Consider the following 24,774-nt stretch of genomic DNA (forward strand, 5'->3'; position numbering starts at 1 on the left):
GCCTTCCCCAATTAGCAGTCCAGTAGCAGAGCAGATCAGGTCTCCTCATTTACATACGTTTGCATTTATAACTTCCAGATGAGGAAGCTGAGCCTCAGAGAGAATGAATAGTTACTTGGCATGTGTTGTGGGCTGAAAAAACACCCATGCAAAAGATATTCACATGCTAGTTCCTAGGACCTGTGAATGTTACCTTATAAAGAGAAAAAAGGGTCTTTGCAGGTATGAATAAGTGAAAGATTTTAAGACAGGAGGAGTGTCCTAGATTATCTGGGCTCTAAATGTAAAGACAAAGCCAAGAAAAATATGTATGTATACTGGTCCATGCATACATATATAATTTCTGTATCTATTCATCTGTATCTATATTAAACCAAACACAAATTTATATGGATGTCTCCCACTCTCATCCCTTATTACATGGATCATCCATAGCACTCACCCAAGGTGCTGAGTGCTATGACAGAGAAAGAGAAAGTCTGGGCAACAGAGCAGAAACCCTGTCTCAACCAAGAGCATTAGGGAAGGCTTTCTTGAATCAATGAAATCAGTATTGAAGGATGAGTAGGAATTACCCAGACGAAGGGGGAACCGGAATGGGGAGCAAGGCATTCCAGGCAACGAAGGGTATGGGCAAGGCCCAGAGGTGAGAGTGAGAGCATGGCTGATACATGGAAGTGCAAATGGTTCAGTATGATGGGAAGCTGCATATGGCTGAGGGAGGAGGAGAGATGAGGACAGAACAGATGGGGCCATGTGGTGGAGAATGGCAAAGGGCAAGCTAAGAAGCTTGGGCTTTGAGCAGAACATCTTCTGTCTTCCTTGACCCCTCCAGAACCACTCTACCCATGTCCATCCAGCTCCTTCCTGAGAGACTTACCTGCATGGACTGCTACCTCAGGCCTTCAGACCTTCTAACTTCCTATTGGGTTCAGGCAATAGGGAGCCCTGGCGGGAGATGGAAGGAGGGGAGTGAGGTGGGAATGCTCACCTGGCTCCTTCCCTGCAACGATGGCCCCTGCCCACGACTCTCCTGGTGTAGGTAACTTCTGCCTCCACTTGTTCTTCCAGGCCTCAGGGTGGCAGCAGTGGTCTGCACTGTGGCCACAGCCTAGCCCTGGCTTACTGCTTACTGGCTTACTGACTTATTGTTTGTTCTGTGTGGTTTTCCAACACTACACACACTTCAGAAAATTATCCTTGTTTTCGTATGTCATGTGGTCCCTGCGGGAATCCGGGCCGATATAAACTCTAGGAGCAATGGAAAGCCATAGAAGGATTCTGAGTATGGCTGACCTGGATTTGCGATTTTGACAGCTCACTGCAGCTGTGCATGAAGGATGGAAGTAGGAGAGCGAGATGGGGATGGAAAGTGATGCAGAGGCAGAGTTGGGGGCCCAGGGGTACACTGCAGCTGTTGTCATTGTCACACGGGAAATTCCTGGTATGTGAGGGAGGGGCGGTTCTGCTGCAGACTTTCATTTATAACTTTTTGGTAGATTGTTTGTAAAAATGGTCACAAGAGTCCCTCCAGGTGTCTCCAGCCTTTCTTACTGTGACATTGCTGCTCTTCCTAGGCATAGGTAGAGTCTATTTCTCTCTCCTTGAATCTGATCAGGATCCGTGACTTGTTTCGATGGACAGAAAGCAGTGGAAGTGATGCCATGAAAGTTGTGAAGCCTAGGACTTAAGAAAACTTGCAGCCTTGTTCTCATTCTTCTAAAATCCAGCCATCACTGTATGCTAAAAGACCAGTCAATAAGAGAGGGACTCAGTGCCCACCTGCATAAAGAGGCTCACCAGTTCCAGCTCCCCAGCTTTTCCATCCCCAGGCAACCCACCCACTGAATGCAGCAGCATGAGAGCCCAGGCAAGACAGAGAAGAACCACCTAGCCAATGCACAGAATTGTGGGAAATAGTAAGTCCTTGCCATCTTCAGCCATTACGTTTTGGAGTGGTTCATTGCACGGCAAGGGATAACTACAATGGGCAGGTACTTCTCTCCTTTGCAAGTCTCATCCTTCCTCAGGGTCCTCCCTGCCTGCCTGGTCCTCCAAGTCTTCCCCTGTCTGAACGCTCCCTCCTCTGAACTATACTGCTCTTCATCCCAATTCTCTTGCAACCCAGATAGCACACTGCCTCATCTCCATGAGACACTGAGCACATTCATCACCCGACTCCTAGTTTACATGTCATCCCCGTCATTCCAGAAAGAATGTGGAGTGGCTTAAAATTGTAAGATGCCGTATTATGTTCAAAACACCAGAGGTAGATATTGTCATCCTTATTTCTCAGATGACAAAACTGAGGTTTGAAGGTGATGTGACTGGCCCAGAGTTACTGAAAAGGCATGGGCTGGGATTGGAATCCAAACATACACTTCTCAAATGCCTCCCACGTTGCAGTTGTTTTTATGACCTGCTCCTAGAGGCAAAGGACGCTGCTTCCCTCCCGAAGGATGAGGGGGATTCACAGGTTCTGGTCCTACCCAGCACCCTGTCCCCTCATGCATATACCAAACCCAGGAATCCAGAATTATTCTGTCAGGGCATCTGTCCCTGTCTTACTCACCTGGCAGACACATACAAATATCTACTCCTCACGTCTAGGTTTCATTCTCCGTGATGGTCTATCCTGAGTTTTGTTGTTAATCTTAAGGTCAGTTTATTAAGTTCAGAAAAATATTCTCCTAAAAAATATTTTTTCTTAGGAAAAAAGAAAAGAAAACCAACACCCTCTCAGCGTAGCCACAGATGCTGTAGCAGTCAAACCTCTCTGCAGATGGGATAGTCCATTAATTTGGTCAAGTCACTCTCTGACTCAGCAGGATTGTAGACTGGATTATCCTCATCTTCCTCCAGCTCCAAGTCATCTGTTTCCCAGAACAAAGACTCACTGACTTCCTCATTGGTACCAGCACCCTCCAAATACTAGATATCAAATGTATCGAGATTATGATCCATTTCAAGTAGCCGTTTCCCACTTAATTTATTTTCTCCTACTTGTTCTTCTTTCACTTATTTCTTTTCTAATTTCCAAGAGTTCTGCATCAGCCTTGGCCTTCCAACTTAAGAAATTCTCAATTGCAATAGCAATGCCATGAAATAATTGATTTTCAGCTTCTTCTGCTTCTTTTTCTTTTTGTTTCTTTTGTTCTCTTCTAGTTTTTATCTGATCTACTATTTTAATTTTTTTGTACAAATGTCTCTAAAGTAAAGATCATCACTATACCAAGATTTTCTTCTGCTGTAATGCTAATAATTTTTAAATGCCTGAAACATCATTATATTCTAGATTTTTCCTTAAAGAATATTTCATAAAAGGGGGCTTCATCTGGATATTTTTCACCATATGTAAACGTGAGTGTAGCCTGGACAGTTTAATCATTTTCTTCAGCCTCAGATGTCACAGTAATGATGAAGCTGGTTAGATTTTCTGATAATACCGGTTACTGACACTCTGAAACCCCTCTCCATTCATCCCCTTTATAGCCTCTCAGTACAGCTGTGCTGCTGGGGGAGAAAGAGAACACGAACAGGACTGGAGCTACGCAGGTGTAGCTGAGAGACATCTATCTGCCTGTGAAGGAGTCAGGACAGATGGACTCCAGGGCCTCCAGCTCCTTGCGCAGCTTCTTGCCATAATCTGTCATTGTGCCTTTGCTGCTGCTCTTGGATCGCCCAGTCCCCCAGGCAGTGTGCTGCCGCAGAGACTGCAGCCGCACCGGGACAGTGGGAAGTGGCCTTGCACTGTGTCTTAACATACTCTTTCCTTCCCCTTTCTTTCCAAAAACAACAGGGCCTGAGGTGGTAAGCTTGGGGTTGATGGGTCAGGAAGGAAGAGCCAACATGGCCTTCTCTGGCCCAATCAGATCCACCTTCTGGGAAGATGAGACAAGGCTGTTAGGGCCACAGGCCCAGGCTGGTGGTCAGAGGTGAGGTTTTGACCAGCTCTCTTAGTTGCGGGGTGGGGAGAAAGAGAAGGCTAAAGTAGGATCCCTTAATTTATCTAATTGACATTTATGGAGCCTCCCCACTTTTTGTGCAAAGGTCAAGTGCTGAAATTACAAAGTTCAAATATGAGGTACCTCATGGAGCTCTCGGCCTATATGATGTCAAACCTGAGACTCAGAGATCATCTTAGTCAGTCAGAGAAACTGAGACTCAGAGGGAGCATGAAAAGACCTGCCCAGAGTCATACAGCCAGTGACAGAGTACATTTCTCCTTATTCACCTTCTGGCTGCAACTCCATAGCTCAGAGGATCCCCAAATGCAAAGGTGCCTAGGGTAATTGCAGGGGCTTCATGGCCACCCCTTTCTCTCCAGCTCAGGGAGGGAGGAGCTGGGACACCCAGGGTGCAGGATGAGGGAGCTAGTAGAAGAGGCTGGAGCTGGTGGCTTCTTTTGTGCTGTCACTCAAGATAGAGGATGAAAACCCTGGTAATCGATTGCTACTCTTTTTCCTGCCCATTGAGTGAGATTACAACAGAGGAGACCTCAAAAATCATTTTCTTCCAGCCCTTTCTCCCATTTTACAGATGAGCAGACAAAGGAGAGGGAAATTTGCAGAGGTGTTGCACAGGAGTAAAAATCACCAATGCCAGAGTCTAGTGTCCCCTCTCACATTGCCAGTTGTGACTTGGGGTTAGATTTGCAGGAGTCTGGGAAGGCTCTGAAGATATGTTCAACACTCCTCTAGGAAGCCTTCTCAGATCACAGCACCTACCACTGGGCTCCCTAATGCTAGCCCTGCCCTTTGGGGCAGCCCCTCCTCTGGGGAGGTGCTTAGCAGAACTCCAAGTGTTGGTCCATGGGATCATTGTACTTGAGCTTGTGGGCTTCTAAGAGATTGCACAGCTCCTTGATATAGCGCTGGTGCAGCTTGTTCACCTCCTCCTGTGAGGGATTCGGTATCTTCTGCACCTGAATGGGCTTCTCACTGCAAGCACAGAGGTGAACAGTAGCTCAGAGTAGGGGCCCTTGGAGTAGGTGCCCACCCCAGTGATCATCCCTGCAGGAAAGTGCTCTTATTACCATCCCTTTCAACCCTATTTCAAGTGATGGTTTATAAGATGTTAAAGAAACTCCAAGATTCAGATATAATGGCAACACCACCAGCTAGCATTGTAATGTACCAGGAAATGTGCCAGATGCTTTACATAAAGAAGATTACATCCCTTTAAGCCTCATAATAATCCTCTGGGGATCAAACCTGTATTATTCCCATTGACAGGTAAGGCAATGAGGCTTAGAGAGGTTAAGTAACTTGTTCAAGGTCAAATAGCCAGGAAGAATCAGTGTCAGGTTTTAAAAACGGGTGATGTCTTCTTAACCTCTGGGAATCTAAGCTGCCATGATTAGAAGCACACGTATTTCTAGGATGAGGTGGGCCTGCAGCCCAGGCAGCTCTTCTTCCCTCTTCTCCCTCCATGCTGGCTTGCACTGCCCCCTTCATTCTAGGGAGGAGTCAGGAAGCCCCTAACTAACCTCCTTTCTCTGGGTCTGAGAAGGCACCTCTCCCACCTTCTCTTGGGAATAGCTCTGGAGGCAGCAGCAATATTAACATTCATGAAAGGTAGCCACACAGCACAGGAAAGTCATGGTGTAGGGCAGGTCACTAAGTCTGTGTTCCGCTAACAAACAGGTGGCTGGAGATAAATGGACCTCTCTCTACAGGCTTTGCTAGAGCAACCTAGTTGGAATCCAAGAAGAGAGCAAACAAAGTTTCCAAATAGCTGAAAAAGATGACGTTAAGTCCGAACACTAAAGCTCACGCCTATTATTTACAGGAAATCACCCCCCCCCCACCTCCGCTCTAATGATTGTTACTTTACACAATTACCTTATATCCATATTCTCCAATGAGCCTTATTAGATCCTCCTGGTCAGAATTAGACCATCTTTCTCTGGTATAATAAAAAGTTGAATAGATTCTCATTCAAACCTCAACTTTGTTACTCAAAGGCAGTGTGCTTTTTTTTTTATTTTGAAAGTTTCTTAACTTCTCTGAACTTCGGTTTCTAACCAATGAAATAGGGATCATAGTCCCTACCTTGAAGGTTGTTAGGACAAACCGAGATGCTGCATGTAAGGGAGCTAATGCAGTGCCTGGTACACAGCAGGAGCTCAGTAATCGGTAGTGACCATAGTTCTTTGTGCCTCTGTTACAGTTCTCATCCCAGACTGTCTTGTATTGTGGTTATCTGCTTGTGTGACCGTTTCCCAGTCTAGAATGTGAGCTCCATGAGGGCAAGGAAGTACCTGGCCCATCCCATGTCCCCTTGCAGCACTCAGCCCAGGCCCCTTTCCCTGCAGCCTACCCACTCCCAGCCTGGGTCTTGGCTTATCCACAGTGGTGATGGGCCGGCAGTGGGGTAAAAGACCAAAGCTGTACTGAAAGATGCCATGGCCATGGAATAGTGGGAGGGAGACACTTGTGACTCTCTGCAGCCGGTTCTGGATCCGGCACAACAAGGAGCCAGGAGAGTTCTCGATTTGGTCAAAGAGGTCATTCTCCCCAAAGGAGAATATTGGTACCAGAGCTGCCCTGGAGGGAGACAGAGGAGAAAAGGCATGTGGGAGGCCCTAAGGAAGGCCTCAGCTGGGCACCTAGCTTCTGGCAGGGACCCAGTAACCAGGAATTGGAGCAGAAGACAGAGCTCTGGGCCAAAAGCAGGAGGCCTGGGTTTGTCTCTCAGACCTGTCATACATAGCTTGCTTTCTGACCTTGAGCAGGTCCTGGCCCTGCTCAGGGCCACAACCTCTGTTACATCAGAGAGTCCTCTCAGATAGAAAACACCTACTAACATTGTAGAACAATCTCTTCTGCCCCAGTTAGCTTGGATTCTTCAAAGATACTTCGAATTAAGAGAACAGCTCTACAATATGCCTCAAATCCCATTATCCCAGATCCCACAGGTCTTAGATCCAGTGTCAGCTTTGGGCAATATATCCCTTCCCATCTAGTCCCTTTGATCACCAAGTCTCCCCTCTGCAATCTCTCCTGGGTATTTGAGCATGAGATAGTACATTGCTCTCCAAAATATCGTTGGTATTGTGAATGGACTGAAGATCTCTCTGCCAAAATAGAATCTCCATTAGTCTCTGCTGTCTTCCTACCAAAATATAATTCTCGCCAATCTCCAGGTGAACCCAGAGCCCTCTTCCTAGATACCCATCCATCAGGGCGAGCCTGATGAAGCTCTTGTGGTTCCCGCAGCAGCAGTGTGCAGGTGCCAGGTCTGGCATTGAGTGCCTCCTGGGCGCCCCCTACAATGACACCCTGTAGGTTGCCACCATCCTTCCTGTTAAGAATGTGAGCAGCGCTCTCCTTGTCTGATGTGACCAGCTCTGGGGAGAGAAGATGATGGTCACGTACAAGGCAAAGTGGCAGGGACTGTGGGGGTAGATGTGGTCCAAGGAAAAGAATACCAAAAGTGCCCACAGAGGCCTGGGTCCCCTACCCCTCCCACTCCAGCTGAGGGTTCCCTGAGGACTGGGAACTCCTTAACCCCCTCACTGAGCTCATTGTCCCACTTGGCGCTATGGGAAGTGCTTCCTTGGGTCTAGCCTCCTTCTGCCACTGCACATGATCTTGGAAGAACACAACTATTGGCAGCCCTCACTAAGATCCCTCCTCCCATGCCTGCTTCCTAAGCTACCCAAGTGGGGAAGACTCACACCCCGACATGAGATAATCCCTGAAGAAAGGAGCCTGGAACCACAGGGGCAGCATCATCAGGTGGCGGCAGATGCTGGGGAAGAGCTCTGGAAGCCCATGCTCTCGGTGCATAGGTTGACGAAGGCTCTGGTGGCCAGAACCCTGTGGGGGTGGAAGCCAGCAAAGTAGTTCTGGGAGGGGTCCAGCTCAGCAGTCTTGACCAGCTGCAAGGACAGCAACTTGGTGAGCCAGAGCCAGATCTGCATTTGCAGCCTGAGTATGCCTCTCTCCAGTGTGACCTTGGGCAAGTCATTCTCCCTCTCTGAGCCTTAGTGTTCATGAAGATTGAGACGTAGTGTGTAAATGTACCTGGTGATATCGTGGTGCTGGGTGTGTCTCAGACTCACTGCTAGCTTTGGGCAAATTGCTTCTCTCCCAGGCTCTTCACCTGTAGATAGGGACATTTGGCTCTGTCCCACCTACCTCCCAGAATTGCCGAGAAGCTTGGTTCTGAGGGTGCCCTGGAATTACCAAGGCTACTATAAGGCTGAATGTAAATTCTAGGGGCACCACCATAGAAGAGCCCGGTTCTACAAAACTCAATATAAAAATTGGCATAGGGAATAAGCATTTGCAAGACATATTTGGAGTGGATTCCTGTTATGTTGAAAGAGCATGCAGACCAGTAGGCTAGCCCTAGTCTTATTCACCTCTTACAACACAGGTGTCTCCCCTGCAGCTCTCTTCTCCCTCCGTGCCAGACTTGACTTGCCCTTTGTTCACTCTTCCCCCAGCCACAGGTAGCTTTGCTGGCGCAGCGTCTTGCCTGGGTCTGGTCAGGCCTTCAGCATTGAGGGTGTAGCAGGGACTACCAGACATTGTACACTGAGTGGGAGAGGAGAGCCTTTCGTCATTAGCAGTTTCCAGGTGAACCTGGATGAGTGGAGGAGGCAGGAACCGAGTTAACAAATGCTGTTCCCAGCCAGTTACTGAACAGTCTGTGATGTGACCCAGTCTGCAAAGATTATTGCCATGGGCAGTGATAGCGTATGTGGGTAGGTGGGTGGGTGGGGGACCAATCCATTCCCCACCCTTCCGGGTACTGCAAGGCCCACGCTTTATAGTGCTTTGCACTCTGGGAACCACAGCCATTAGAGTTTGAAGGTCCCTGGGGCCCCAAGCCCCTGGCAGGAGGCTCTCCCTGATAGGATTGCTCAGGCCCAGGCAATTTCCACTCTGACTTAGCTTTTTGAAAGTGAAAGTTCATCCTGTCATCAAGCTGAAACATCTAGTAGGTGACTCCCTGAGGATACTTGCTGCTGCCTTTGAGGCCTCAGAAACCTGGCCGCCCACCCTCAGAGCAGCCTGGAGGGACGTGGGTGAAAGCAATGGAGATCTGAGCCTGTCTGTCTCATCCAACTTCTCTTGTCCTTGACCTGGACTTGGTCTCTGCAACCCACTCCCCTTCCCAGTATGCCCTCCGGTAAACCATCAACACTTTGCAGAAAGGCTGCAGGGACCATTGCCTCCCAGACAGGGACAAACCTCCTCCATTTATGCAGTGGGGATTCATTGGAAATGAAAATAAAGACGGAGATATAATATAACAAGAAATTTCTCACCAGCTCACTGGGAAAGCTGCTTCCTCGGATGTTTCTTTAAAAACATACCTGGCTCCCTGCACTGAATCACTGGCTTATAAATTCTTTTTATTACCAAGTGAGAAGGTAATTTTGTACAACCTCCATAAAGGCGATTTGTCAATACAACCCAAATGTGTAATTCATCTTTCAGCCCAGCAACTCCACTGCTGAGGAATTTAGCTACAGAATTTTTTGTATTTGTGCAAAACAAGATTGTTAACTGAAGCATGATTTTTTAGTAATAACAAAAACTTGGCACCTACTCAAACATCCATCAACAAGGCCTGTTTAGAAACATTATGAAACATTTACATGATGGACCACTATGCAGCCATAGAAAAGTGTGACAGCTCTTCTGGTCCTGAGAAGGAAAGATGGCCACAATGGTTCGTCAGGTGAAATAGCAAAGGGCAAGACGATGTGTGCAGAATGTCACCGACTGTGCCAGGAAAAGCAGGGGAACATACATGTGCTGATATGTAGATGCACCAAACACTGGTTGCCTCTCATAGTTGCCTCTGGGGAAGGAAGTGGGGAGATGGGATGTGAAGTGGGACAGGACTTTTCACTACGTATCTTTTTGTCCCTTTCACATTTTGAAAAAGAATGCATTACCTATTTTAAATGAACGATGAATTAATAAACAAATGAAATAAATAAAATAAATAAACGAATGAAAAAATGATTATTCCTTGAGTAAAGAAGTCTTTGTGTGTGGAGAGCTATCCTGGTGAGTGTAAGGGTCTGTGTCTAGGAAAGTGTGTCAATATTTGCATGTGCATGTTCAAGAGTGTACACTGATGAGGCCATTGCTATTCCTCTGAGGCCTGGTCCACATCTCTCCTGCTCACTTTCTGGGCGAACCTCTTCCATCTGCCCCTCTATGCCCAAGTGATATCCCACCATCATGGTGAGGGCCTTGAGATTACAGACCACCTGGTGGTGGCATCTCTGTGTCCCCAGTGCAGGTCTGGAACGGAAGAGATGCTCCCTGAGAGACTGTGGAATGAAGGAAGGAAAGAATGAACCATGAATGGATGAAGCTGAGGGAGCTGGCTTTGGAAGGGAGGGCTCCTGTCCCTGCCCCTGTCCTGACATGTCACTTGGGTTTCACTGAGCTGCGAGTCAAGAAACCTAGGTTCTGCCGCTGGCCCATCATCTGACCTTTGCCCTCTCCATGCCTCAGCTTCCCCTTTGTCCCACAGGACAGTGATAACATCTCCCTCACAGAGTCATTACTGGTTTCAGGTGAGGTAAACCAAGAGGAGGAAGGTTTGTAAACTGTTGTGCTCTCTGCTTGCTCCTTCGGTTCTCTTAGGGGAGCGGAGTGTGACTAAGCAACAACAGATATCTGGGGAAAGCCCCTTCTGGGTATATGTCATGGCAGGCTGGGCATGGCACCAGGTAGAGGCAACTGGGGAAGAGGATGGTCAGGTTGTTAGGCAATGGGGGTTGCTATTTTTTTAATTTAATAATTCATACCCCATAAAATTCACCTTTTTAAAGTGTGCAATTTAGTGATTTTAGTATATTTCGAGGTGTGCAACCATCCCCACTATGTAACTCCAGAGCATTTTCAACATCCTTCAAAGAAATCCATACCCATTAGCAGTCACTCTTCTTTGCCCCCACCCTGGCAACCACTAATCTATTTTCTGTCTCAGTGGATTTGCCTATTCTGGACATTTCATATAAATGGAATCATGCGATATGTGGCTTTGTGTCTGCCTTCTTTTACTTCACAGACTGTTTTCAAGGTTCATCTATGTTGAAGCATTTATTGACACTTCATTCCTTTTTATGACTGTATACTATTCCACTGTATGAATAGACCACATTTTGTTTGCCCATTTAATGGCCTTTGGCTATTACAGATAATGTGATCATGAACACTCTGTACAAGTCTTTGTGCAAACATATTTTCAGTTCTCCCAGGGGCATTGCTACCTTGAACCCCAAGACCCTTGCTAGAAGATCACAGCCCTGCACAGGCATTCCAGGAGAGGACATCTCAACCTTGGATGGGAGCAAGGACAGTGAGGGGCTGTGGTTCTCCCATGTCTATTCAGTCCCATCTTTTGACAAATTCTCTTATGCCCTCTCACATCCTTCGGGGAACCCAAATGCCTTAAGAGCCTACTGTTCTGATGGCTCTTTTATGGGTCATGAAACACCCACACCACTGGCCTCTTTAACCATGGTCGTAGGGAAGCCAGTTGCAGGACAAGAGCTCCCATTGGACAACAGAAGAAACTGAGATGCAGAGGGGTAAGTGACCTGCCTACAGGCACACAGATGACCATGTCTGAGTTCTGCCGTCTCCTGCAGAGAGCACCCAAGAGAACCAGGAAGCCTTTGCTCCAGGCCCGAGGAAATAACCTGAGACTCAGGACTGTCTTGGGGAACTTCTCCTTTCTGGTCCTGGAAGGTCCAGGGCACTCAGGAGCCCACTCCAGGACAGAGGTTCCTGCATCAGCAGCTTATCCATGGATAACCTGTTCCTGGCCTATTAACGTACCTCGATAACTAAGTAGAATAAAAATGCAGAGCAAGTAGGGTTTGATTTTAAAGGTCTGGTTCTGGCCTTGGGCATCTGATGTGTGACAAATTTCCTAGGGAAATCTGATATATATCAAGAGTCCCCTTCCAGGTTCAGGTAGCTGGCTCTGTGTGTGCGTGTGTATGTGTGTGTGTGTGTGTGTGCGCGCGCACGCGCGCGCGTGTGTGTATACTGGAATCCTTTCCTGACTCTTCCTATCATGGCCAGATAAAATGAAAGGCTTGGATAGTCTCCCTGGCCCTGGCAGTGACTCATCATGGCTTAAGTCAGGCTTCGGCATCCCTAGCCTTCTCCATTGATAAGTTCTCAGTTCCATCCTCTCATCCTTCAACAGTCATGTGCTCAGTTAATAGACACTCAACCACAGACCTACTCCCTCTATTCTAAGACACACTTTCTTTCACATCTTAAACATTTTGTTATCAAAATACAACTGACAATTCTAATTGGAAGAATTTTTTCTTAGTGGTACTTAAAAGCTGGTATGTTTTACCACTGAGGCTATCTTAGAATTGAAGAAGTATATTATGTGCCAGGTACCGAAAGCTGGGAACAGTGCCCAAGGGGGGAATCCCCAGCATCTATTGTGCCAGGCACAATGCGCTTCATCCTCTGTTAGCCCTGGGAAGGAAGTACTGGCACCAATGCCCTCACTTTACAGATGAGGAAACTGAGACACAGGTTAATTGGCTCAGTCTAGATCACATAGCTAGTAAAGTGGCAGGGGCAGGTCAAAGAGTCAGCATAGGTGCAAGCGTGTGACCAGTGGGCTCGGCCGCCTCGTAGGAGAACCCAGGTGAAAGGTGGTGGGGTTAAACGGGGGTGGGGGGAGAAGTGCACTTCAAGTAAAGGCAGCAGCACAAGTGACCCAGCTCATGCCTGCAGAACTGGGATGGCAAAGGGGGAAGGAGAGGCAGGCGAGGCGTGAGTAGGGGTCTGGGGTACAGGGGTCTATAGGCCGCAGCAAAAATTAGATTTTATTGTAGGTGTGATGGGAGTCACTGCTATGTTTTAACATTATATGAGGATTATTCTGGCTGCTGAGTGAAGGATGGACTGGGGAGGGAGGCGTTCGTGGAAGTGGAGCCCAGATGAAGAGGTGACTATGGTCAGGACTTAGAGAGTCAGGAGGAGAGAAGGGCAGGTCTGGAGGACTCTGCGAGACAGACCCCAGGCTCTAGAGCAGCAGCTCTCAACCAGGGCTCATTACCCCCTTCCCCCGCCTCCACACTGGGGACATTTAGTAATGTTTGCAGACATTTCTGGGAGTCACAACTAGTAGATGGGAGTGGTACTGGTCTCTAGTAGGTAGAGGCCAGGGATGAAGTTAGAATCATTACACACACACACACACACACACACACACACACACATCAAAGAATCATTCAGTCCAAAATGTCAATGATGCTGAGAAAGCCTCCTGGAGAGCTACCTGGCTGGAATAGGGAATGGCAGCAAGGGCAGAAGAAATGAGGCCCTCCCACAATCCCTTCAGGGTAGCCCTAGGGCTGAGGGGACAGCTGTGGTCTGTGCCAGGTCCCTGTGCCCATAGCAGAGGCAGGACTCCTGAGGGGACAGGCACAGGAGACAAGCCCCAGCTCCTTGTGAGGGAAGACTTTTTCATAGGCAGAGCCCTCCCACAATGAAAGGAGCCATTGCAGGAGAAAGCGAGTGTCCTATCCAAAGACAATATAAGCTGGAGTTCTGTCCCAGGTGGGTGGCTGGCTGCCTGAGTCTCTCTGACTTAGGTTAAGAGACCTCAGAGCTGAGAGGTGGCAGGGCTGGGAAGGGGAGCACAAACCCTAGCAATGCCTACAGGGCAGTGGAGGAACAACTTGCAGGTGTGAGCAGGAGGGGTCAGTGAGGTATCCTGCACTGAGCCATTTCCTGACGGCAGGTCACGGCCCTGGTCACAGCACTTCGCCCCTCCTCAGGCCTTGGCCTGTGTAAGCAGTATCTGTCCAGGATGATGACATCCACCCACGGGAAGCCCAGCTCCCCAGCTGGTCTTCATGGTCTTCAGTATGAGGTGGAGACAGCTCCTCCCTATGTGAAACATCGCCTGGTTCTCCACTATTAGCTTTTAAGGAACCCTGTAGCGTGAGTTTAGAAAACTCCAGGGCCTGGAAACAGATTCCTAATTTTGCTTGAAATTCCACCATTAGACGCTAGTTATAACATCACAGTTAGAACTGATAGGAGCTCGGAAAGCCACATGCATTTGATGGGGGCGTGCAGAGGCTTGTGAAAGAGGGAGAGCTTCTGCAGATCTGAGACTCCCTCCCTGGGACTTCCCTATCTCCTGCCCACCCCAAGGTTCTTGTAGATCCTTTTGGAAGAGTTGAGGGTCTCCTGGGAGCCTCTGGGGAAAGGAATCTTCAGGCCACAATCGACCCCTGCAGGTTCCCAGCCTAGGACTGGCAAAGTAAAAATGAACGTCATCTGGCCCTCTGCTGGCCACTCGATGCTACAGGCCTGCAAGGGGCACCAATCCTGAAACAGTGTGCAAGTAGGATTTCTGTAAATCAAGTCCAGTGTCCTGCCAGGGTCAATATCCCAGAGATTGAGAAACTCAGCTTAGAGCTGCCTGGCTGGGGAAGAATCAAGAAGGGCAGTGGATAGGAGAGGCAGAGAGCCATCTCAGTATCTTTTTTCTACAAGACCTGCAACTGGCAGCAACTCCAGGTACAAAGAGCTAGATGCAATCCTTTGTAAACTCTTGAGTGACTGGAAGACAGCCCCCTGGAGAACTTTTAGTTGCAGCATCCCAGTTCTGTGGAATGACTTCAGTGGGTTCCATTACCTTATCGCTGAAAACCTCTCCATCCTCATCCTAGTCGTACCTTTTACTTTAATCACACTGGACATCAGGCTTATTGCTCAAAAGCCGTACTGTGGCCAGCTTCCGGGCCTGCACTTATACTTTTCCCTTTCTTTCCTTGGTGAACTCAGGATTCAGCTCACAGTGGGAGGTGAGACCACAAAGCCAGAACCCACAAAGCTCTTTTAGAGGCCAGAGCCTGCTTAAGTTTTCTTTGGCTTGGAAGCTGACATTCACACACACTTTCCCTTGGAAACTCTGACTTTGGCTCTGGAGAACAAGCCCTGACCTGGGAAGAGGAGAGGAAGAGAAGAGAATTCAGAATCTCAAGCTCAGAGGTCCTGGATGGGAATGAAGGACTCTGCCCATGACATGCCTATGCCCCCTTTCTGGACCCAGCAAGCCCTGCTTATCTTTGATGACGAGATCCTGAAAGGACACACTGCAGAAGAAGCAGACATAGGGGGTGAGAAAGATCACCCCCACCTGGGGCCCTCAGGTTAGCTCAGTGCTGCCCATTTGCTCTGCCTTTCAACATCTATCACTCCACATGAGCATGAAAGTCTCTGCCGGCCAACTTCCTACTCTCTGATCAGCCGCTGACCTACTGCCCTGCTCTGTCCCACCTTTGCCCTTTGCCCAGGAGGCTCTGCTTACTGGGGCATTAAGGGCTCTTGTGCCCTAGTTCCAGAGCCCCGGGACTATCAGAAGGGAGAAAGCAGGAGCCCTGACTCTGCCACCAAGTGCCCATGACTTGGGTGAGTTGTTTAACCTCTGTGAGCCTGTTTCCTCCACTCCCTCCCCTTTTACCAGCTGGGGACCTAACTCCTGAGGGGCAAGAAGAGGTGGGGCTCTCAGATGGAGTAGGAAGAAGTTATACAGGTGTGAAGATCAGAGCAACAGGACTCTGGGCTACCAGAGTCCTCCCCAGACCCGCAGCCATGGCCAAGCCTCCCCAGAGTCCCCAAGGACTCAGAAAAATGATCCTAGTTACTAATGCATTGAGAACCTACAAAATGCTTTACTCATTGTCTCACTGAATCCACACAACTCAGTGATGTATGTGGCATCATATCTACTTTACATACGGGGAAACAGGCTCAGAGAGTCTGTGTAACTCACCCAAAGTCACACAGCTGGTATTTGTCAGAACTGGTATTAGAACCTAGTCTGTCTAGCTCAAGGTCATATTCCAAACCTTTTTTTTTCTCTCCTGTTTCCAGAAGAGAGCCTACTGTCCCTGCCTGGCATTTCTCTGTGTCCCTCTGCCTGCCCCATCCTATCCCATCTGGCCAATAAACCAACCCTGCCCAGCTATTTACATTCAAGAGTTAGTCTGTCTGTAGTTCGGCAAAGGAACTAAAGGGTCTGTTCACTTAGGACTGATCTTTGGGCCCAGGGTCAATTGTCCACAATGACCATTAGGTACCCTGAGTCACAGAGACAGAAATTCAAAAGCACTCAGAGTAGGAGGAATCAGTCGGCTTACTGGATATATGGGGAAACTGAGGTTCAGAATGGGACAAGGCCTTGGCCAAAGACACATAATATACCAGAGTTAAAGGCAGGAGAAAACCTGAGAACCAATTTGGGGCTCTCTCCCCTGCCGCTTTACCCATAGTTAATGCACAAACTTTAAAACCAGTTAAAGAACTTGTATGACCTTGGTCATACTTTTGTCTCTCTCCAGTTATCAATTTCCTCATCTGATGAAGTAGAGCTAGATGGTCTCTCAGGACCCTGAGTTTATTATCTTCATCCCCAAACCTGAGGAGTTTACACCTATAAGTTATACATGTGGGCCACAGTACATGTCCCACAGATCTCCTTCAAATTCTGCTCATTTATCAATCTTTATATTGGCCCCACATCCCTGCAGATGGCCAGAGAGGAGCTGGACTCTTCCCCATGCCACACAGTGGTGGAAGCTCTGGCTTCTGCCTCCCAGTCCAGTTCTTCTCATTGCTCATAGGACCACACTTTCCCCCATGAGATGTGGGGCACTCTGACCCTGGCCGCATCTCACCCAGCCCCAGTACTCACCGAGATGGGGAAATACTCTTTCATGTACTTCCATATGACCCAGTGTCTTAGGATCTGGATGCGCCTGCCCACTGCCATTGTTTCTCTCAGTCGAGGTACCACCAGGTTGCACATGGGACACTAAAGAACCAGAATCTTGTGAACGGGAGGCCTGTGAAAACCACAATGCATATTTGTGTTGGGGAGGGAAGTAGCAGCTGTCAGTGTCAGAGGTGTGACAGAAGGGAGGTGAGACTGCCCAAATCGAGTCTCCCACATACCCAGCACTAGCTGTCCTGTCCAGCCCTTAGCCCCAGGAAGAAGACATCACCTTCCCATGCCTTCAAGGAGTGAAAGCAGCTAGCCCAATGTCACGCTGGAAGCATGGACTTGAACTTAGGTAGGCCGAACTCCAAAATTCTTTTTCCCCACTGCACCAGGTTGCTTTATTCACTCCGGTCTTTCCCCTCCTTCTCCCTCTCTCCTGTAAAGTACAGTCGGCCTTTGAACAGCAAAGCATTGAACTGCACTGGTCCATTTATATGTGGATTTTTATTTTTCAATAGATATATAGAACACTGTAAATGTATAGTCTGTCCTTATAATTTTCTTAATAACATTTTCTTTTTTCAAACTTACTTTATTGTAAGAATATAACATATGATAACTAGAACATATATGCAAAATATGTGTTAACTGACTGTTTATGTTATTGTTAAGGCTTCTGATCAACAGTAGGCTATCAGTAGTTAAGTTTTAAAGGAGTTACAGTTATACATGGATTTTAGACAGCAGTGGGGGGAGGAGTTGGCACACCTAACTCCTATATTGCTCAAAGGTCAACTGTAGTTTGCTTTTCACCAGGTATTCAATAAATGCCTGGTGGACAACCGTTTTATTAACTGTTTCTAGTTTTGATCTTTTGGGATTTTAGAGAAAAAGGAGACACTCTTTCTGCCTAGCCCTCTGTCTGTCCACCCTCTGGCCCACCTTTCCAAAGATAAGTCTGACCAGATCTCCCCTCTAATGAAATGCCTTCCATGGCTTTCCCATGACTTCAAGGCACAGCCCACGCAGCTCGGCATGGCAATCAAGCTCTGCACAGTTGGCCCTACCCGCTTCCTGCTCCAGCCTCACCTCGCTGGCATATACAACCAACACCTGGGCCGGACTGAACTGCTCAGTGTTCCAACAGCTCACCGAGCTCTATCAGTTTCTTAGCTTATGCTCGTGCTGTTTTCTCTGCATGCAATGCTCTCTCCTGGTGAAGAAAGAAGGTCCCCGCTTCCCTTCAATATTGTACCAGAGGTCCTGGCTAGAACTACACGGCAAGAAAAATGAATGGACAGCATCAAGACTGGAAAGGAAGAAGCAAAGTGTCTCTCTTCACAAACACACAACTCAATACATAGACTGTCCTAAGGAATTTATAAAGAAGCTACCAGAAGGCACGTGAATTAAGTAAGGGCACGGGATGTTGGAAAGAACATTTGCACACATGTGGTTGCGCGTGCACAGAGGATGGAAGGACTCTGCTGATCTGGAGGAAGGAGACAGGGTGCCAGGGGATAAAGGTAGCTCGGAGATTGACCTAAATTTTATTTATTTATTTTTCTCACATTAAAAAAGCTCACGTGAAAAAATAATAAGGATCTCCAGCTAAGGCTCTCTCCTTTAGGCAAAATCTAAAGCCCATGCGTGTGACTCCCACTTTAAGGAAACCAGTTCCAGAGAATAAAAACAAATTGTTAACAGTGTCTACCTGGAGGGCTTTGGGGGAGACTTTTACTTTTAAGATTCATATTTTGTTCCAATGTTTTACAATAGAATATATTAGTTTTGCTGTCAGAAAAAAAAAAAAGTTTAGAAAAAATATACACAAAGCATTTGTACCACATCAGCCCCCTCATCCTGGGCTCACCCTTTAACTCCTGTTAGCAGGCAAAACCAAACTAGTTCACTTAGGAAGAGAGACACTTTCTTTTACTTAATCCTCACAACTTTAAGAGGGAAAAATTTTAAACCCCACTCTATAACGTCTAGAGAGGGTATGCAAATTGGCTAAGATCACACAGTAGTAGGATGAGACCTGGGATTCAACTCATTATTTTGGCTATATCATGCTCCCATTTATTCATTCAAAAAAATATTTATAAACTCCAACTGTTCTAGGAGCTCGAGATTCAGCTGAGAACAAGACGAACTGTTTGAATGGAGCTTTTCTTCCTGTGTGACTGTGTGAGTTATAGAGAAGAGGAAAGGAAATAGACAGTAAAAAGTAATCCACTGGGAAAATATTTGGCTCTGGGCCTTGAGTTTTCAGTGACAGGTCCTAGCTGACTTCTCTAGCCACTTTTTTACCACTCCCCAAAATGCCTCTTCTAACTTCAGTGTGAGCCAGCTGTTCAATAAGTGTATAGAGTCTTTACGTCTCTACTGGAAGCCCTTATTCTCCTGCCAGCCTTTAAATCTATCTCCTAAATATCTCTTAAAAGGGGCCACTTCTCTCCATCTACTGCTGGCCTCCCTAGACCAGGACTGGCAATCTTTTTCTTAAAGGGCCACACTTTAAATATTTTAGACCTTGCAGCTCATGAGGCAACTTGGAGGATATTACATAGGCACATAACCGTTTAAAATATATTGATTTAAAAATGTCAAAACCATTCTTACCTCATGGACTGTGCAGATACAAAAACAATCAGTTGACTAATGGGCCGTGATTTGGCAACCCCTAATCTAAAGGGTGACTGCTCCATGCCATAGGTCTATTGTATCACACCCCAAACACAGTAGATTTATTGACTGCACCCACAGGAAGCTTTAACACAGAGATTGGATTTTGTCACTCTCCTACTTAAAGCCCCGTTGGCACTCCCCTTTTCCCTCAGGATAAGGGATAAGGTAAAACCTCCCACTCCTGGAACCAGTGGGCCCAGATCTCTTTTCTCAGCTATTTTCCCTCTAGTCTTCCAGGCTCAGGGTGACTTTGACATTCCAAGACTCCTGTGGCACAGGTCCACAGGGCTGGAGGTGGGCACGGCCAGTCGGAAACACTTTCACTCACAGAGCTCACACGAGACAAGCGGAGTATGAGGTCCCTCATCCCCTGTGGTCCTAGGCCACAGCCCATTGTCCAGGAGCCAGCACTTGCAGCCTGCTCTGGATATAGACCACCCTCCCCATTCTTCCTCTGCAGCCTCCTAGCCCACACCTCCTCTCACACCTGCTCCTATTCCCTCTGCCCTCTCTCCTCCCTCTGTCTCCTGCTTTCTCATCTGTTGGTAGCAGGAAAAGCCCAGGACTCTGCATCTATAGCTTTGGACATTTAAGACACCTAGTTTCTCTTCTCATCTGTGTAATGGGCATAACAAGGGATATTTAAAATGTTTAACAACCCTGAAGGTGGAGACACAGATCAACATAAGGGATGCTAGGGGCAGGGTACTGAAGGGCTTGTTTTGCTGGAGGTGAATCTCTGAGCTGCAAAATTGTGAGGAGATTCTAAGAAAGCATCTGGTGTGGTGTGATGTGGTGTGTTGTGGTGTTGTGTGTATGTCTGTATGGTGTGGTGTGGTGTGTGTGTGTGTGCATGTGTGATTGCTATTGACCAACCTGTACAGAGTACGTCTATATTTTAGTACCAAGACTGTGGCATTTGGTTACAGGCTAAACACCAGCTATGACGGTAGCAGTTCCTACCAGGTCTGGTCTCAACAGATGAAATGAAGACTCTGCATACTCCACTCACTCTTTCTCCCAATCCTCAGGCCTGGGCCCTCCTCGAAAACATTTCCTTCAGCAAAGCTGGAGTTTGGGCAAGTGTGGCCGCACCAGCCACAATTGATGTGTTCACTGTCAGGGTGAGGGAGGTAAGGGGCCCTCGTATACAATCCCAGCCCAGGCCCCAAGACAGGGCAGAGTAAGCACGTCTCTTCATTTTACCCCACAACAGCTCTCTAAGGTCAGGATTTTCAGTCCCATTCTGCAGATGACGAAATGAAGGCCTGGAGAGGTCAGGCATGGGTCCACCAAGGTCAAACGGCTGGTCAGTTGCCCAGCTGAAGTTGGACCCAGGTTTGCCTGGTTACCTGCTCACTCCCCACTATACTTTCAGCCTGTACCTTCTATCCCCTTCCTGTTCTTTCCCTGTTTCCCTCTCTTTTCCCCACTCCCTCCTCCCACCCCCACCACCTCTGTTTCTTCCTCTCTGAAAAAAAGAAAATCCATCCATCTCCTCTGAACAGCCTGAGGAGCCTGGAACTTTCCCACCATTGCCTAGATCCTTCCCCACACCACAGGCAGCCTGAGGCGGGGCTCCGTCTTAGTACTCAGGTAGAACACACAGCCGAGGAAAGCTAAGTAACCTGCTCAAAGGCACAGGTGGTGACTTCTATTCCACCTTACCCCACACCTGATGACACCCTCCAAAGGCCTCCAGTCAGGGGCTCTGAGCACAGCAAAGTCCCCTTCAGTAACAGGTGCCCATGGTCTCTCTGAACCCCAGTCCAGCTTCGCTTACCCAGGGCCAAGAAAGAGAAGACCCCACTGCAGGACCACAAGGGTCTGCAGCCTGCGTTCCCATGGCACGAACAAAGGTGCGAACTTCACTATGCTGGTTCTTCTGCTGGTGCTGGAGGTTTCTCTGGCACTGCTGTGGTCAGGGGCATCCACTGGTTTCTATTGCTGGCAGAGGTTGCGTAAGCATTTGTGGGTAGGGGAGGAGGTGACCTGTCCAGGCTAGCCCGAAGGCCTCTCTATCCCCACCCTGGCAGGGACCTGTTTCCTAGGAGAAACCTTTAAATCCATCTGTCCACAGCCCAGCTAAAAATAAGAAGGAAGAGAAGTATACAGCCCTATCCAGGGCAATTGCCTTTCCTGAGGATGACTTACCTGTGAGATCACTTTTCTCTGATTCCTTGCATCTTGCCTTTCACTGAGCAGGTAAAGTCTCAAGTTTAATACAATCTTGTCCTCTTCCCACCTGCCCAATGACCTGGCTCCAATAATTGTCTCCTCCCTCTCCTGTCATGTCCATTGTTCTGCCTCCACAAACATGCGGTCATATTTGTGGCTCACCACTATCCTCATCTCCGCTTTTGAATTTTGTACAAAGTGAACCTTACACTAGGTACTCATTCAGGGCTGGCTTCATAGCTCAAGAGTATATTTTTTGAAAGTTATCCAAATTTGTGGTCATTTTGTTTTCATTGCTATATGGATTTAATTGTGTGAATACATCACAACTTACCCATTTTGCTGCTGAGAAGCATTTGGGTTGTTTCCTGTTCTGGCTGTTATGAACCGTGTTGCTATGGGCCTTTTCCCCTCTAGCTTTATTGAAAAACTATTGGCATACATGGCTGTATAAGTTTAAGATGTACGAAATGATTATTTGATTATTTGATTTACATATATTGTGAAATGATTACCATAATGGGGTTAGTTAATACCCATCATCTCACGTAGATACGATACAAAGAAAATGAAAAAATTCTCCTGGTGATGAGAACACTCAGGACCCACTTTCTTAACAACTTTCCTGTCTATTGCACAGCAGTTTGGGCAGTTTGTACCTGTCTTTTGGTGCACATGTTTATTCATTTCTGTTGAGTGTGTTCTGGGAGCAGAATTGCTGGACCTTCTGGTGTAAAGCCATGTAGCTTTCCAAAGCACTTGTGCATATATACACTCCCTGTGTGAGAATTCTGGTCGCTCTACACCCTCCTCCGCAGTTTAATCACATTAGCGAATGTGTAAAGGTACTTACTTCATATTTTCCTAACAGCTTATGAGGGTGAACACATTTTAATGTGTTTATTGGCCCTTTGGATATCACTTTCTGTGAAGCTCTTGTTCTTGTCTTTTGTTGACTTTAACATCTTTTGCAATGGAAAACCGCTTTCCACTCCCACAGCCAATCTCTCTGATGCTGTCACTGGCTATTTTACTTAAGATCTCTCTGTCACTATCCCCATTTTCCCTCCCACAGTTTCAACACAGCTGGGCCAAAGAGCATGTGAATGCTCAAGCTTGGGATTAGTGCCAAGCTGTTTTCCAAAAGAGTAGCGCCAAATTGCACTCTCACCAGAAATATATGAGAGATCTCATAGATGCATATCTTGTCTGATCCTTGGTTAGACTTCTTATTTTTTGCTAGGGTGTAAAGTGATATCTTGTAGTGGCCTTGATTTGCATTTCCTGATTTAAAATGCTAAATGGGTCTTTATTCACAGGCATTTTCTCTTCTGTGAAAAACTTGTTCTTAATTTTTGCTCATTTCTCTACAGTGTTTACACTTTTTGTTTGAATTTGATGTTTTTTATGCAGTCATGATACTAATCTTTTGTTCATTCTGTATATTGTGAATCTCTTCTCCCAATTTTTAGCTTAACTTTTAAGATATCATTGGATGGTTATTTTTAATTTTAATCTATTCATATTTATCAGTTTTTTATTAAATAGACATTGCTTGGTCTGATTTAGAAAATCTTTTCTTACCTATATTTTCTATTAAGAATGTAAAGTTATAAACAGAAAGCAAACTGATAGATACAGACTACAGAGGGAAAGGGACGTGGAGGGAAGATGAAGAGGGTTAAGGGTTCGTATATATGGTAGCAAAAGGAAACTAGGCATCAGGTAGTGAGGATACAATTTAGAATACAGATGTCACACTATGATGTTTTACATGTAAACTTTATATAATATTATTAACCAATGTTACCCCAACAAATTTAATTTAAAAATTAATACATAGCAAAAATTTATTTATTTGTTTGTTTGTTTGTTTGTTTATTGTGAGGGAGGGCAAGGCAATCCTGGGTTGACCTCATAGATTGCAAAGACCCTGTCAGTTTACAATTCCTTATTTTTTTATTTTTTACTTTTTACACCTACAGCACCTGGTCTTCCTAGGTGGTCTCCCATCCAAGTACTAACCAGGCCTGTCCCTGCTTAGCTTCTGAGATCAGACAGAATCGGGCTTGTTCAAGCTTGTATGACCATAGATGCAAAAAAAAATTTAAGTTTTGCTTTTTCATATGTAAGTTTTTAATTCATCTGGATTTTTATGTAGTATAACTTAAGTTCCAGTTTTATCTTTCAATATATGGATAATCATTTTTTTTGCAAGCCCATTTATCAAACACTCCTCCCTTCCCCCAATGATGTAATGTGCCACCTCTGTCATACAACAGATTTCTACACATACATGGTCTATGTCAAGGCTTTTATTCTTTCTCATCAATCAATTTATCTATGTCTACCAGCACCACACCATTTTAATTATTTTGTTCTAATATCTGAGAGGGTAAGCTTCCCTGCCTTTCTATCTTAGAAGTGTCCTGGCCTTACTTAACCCTTTACTATTCCATGACATTTTAGAATCATGTTAACAAATTCCAAAAAAAATCTCTATTGGGATGTTGGAATTCATGAAATACTGAATCCATAATTCATTTTGAGGAAGCACACATGCGAATAACAATGAAAGTAAGACTGAATTCCCAGGTCATAATATCGAACAAAAGAGCAACAAAGAAACCTAAAAGAAAGTACAAGGAAGAAAAAATAAATAAAAGCAAGAATTAATGAGAAAGAGGATAGAGCTAATTAATAAATTAAAATTTTGATTTTCTAAAAAAGTCAGTGAAATAAACAATGTAATAAAGACTAAAGGGACAAATCACACAAACAAAATAAGAAGGGACAATGAAGAAATAATTGTAACAAAAGAAATTTTAAAAATCAAAAGAAACTACAGATGGTCCTCAACTTATGATGGTTTAACTTACAGTTTTTTTATTATGATGGGGCAAAAGTGATATACATAATAAACTATTCAACACTTTATTATAAAATTGGCTTTGTGTTAGATAATTTTGCCCAACTGTAGGTTAATGTAAATGTTCTGAGCAAATTAAAGGTAGGCTAGGCTTAGCTATGACATTTGGTAGGTTAGATGCATTAAATATGTTAACTTACAATAGTGTCAATTTAGGCAGGACATAAATCCATCGTAAGTTGAGAAGCACCTATACTTTGCAAACTTCAATTTATAGAAAT

General features: G+C 46.2%; 1 protein-coding gene and 2 pseudogenes across 2 annotated transcripts in view; all 3 read right to left on the reverse strand.

Moving 5' to 3' along the window:
• Nucleotides 1-21,369, reverse strand: part of DGAT2 (diacylglycerol O-acyltransferase 2) — a 69,403-nt gene extending 48,034 nt beyond the window's left edge. Inside the window, exons 1-2 of one of the 2 annotated variants that reach the window (XM_016161587.2) lie at nt 21,230-21,369; nt 16,729-16,879 (exon numbers count right to left, since the gene is read on the reverse strand). In XM_016161587.2, the coding sequence (XP_016017073.1) occupies nt 16,729-16,879; nt 21,230-21,292 (214 nt within the window). In that variant the 5' untranslated portion in view covers nt 21,293-21,369. The remainder of the gene's footprint in view (nt 1-16,728; nt 16,880-21,229) is intronic. The other variant, XM_016161588.2, reaches the window with a different exon arrangement.
• Nucleotides 955-7,264, reverse strand: LOC107519115 (annotated as a pseudogene).
• A 2,231-nt stretch (nt 21,370-23,600) lies between the features above and the next one.
• LOC118603659 lies at nt 23,601-23,719 on the reverse strand (annotated as a pseudogene).
• Between the last annotated feature and the right edge of the window lie 1,055 nt (nt 23,720-24,774).

This window comes from Rousettus aegyptiacus, unplaced genomic scaffold (assembly GCF_014176215.1).
Source record: "Rousettus aegyptiacus isolate mRouAeg1 unplaced genomic scaffold, mRouAeg1.p scaffold_m13_p_5, whole genome shotgun sequence".
Taxonomy (NCBI): domain Eukaryota; kingdom Metazoa; phylum Chordata; class Mammalia; order Chiroptera; family Pteropodidae; genus Rousettus; species Rousettus aegyptiacus.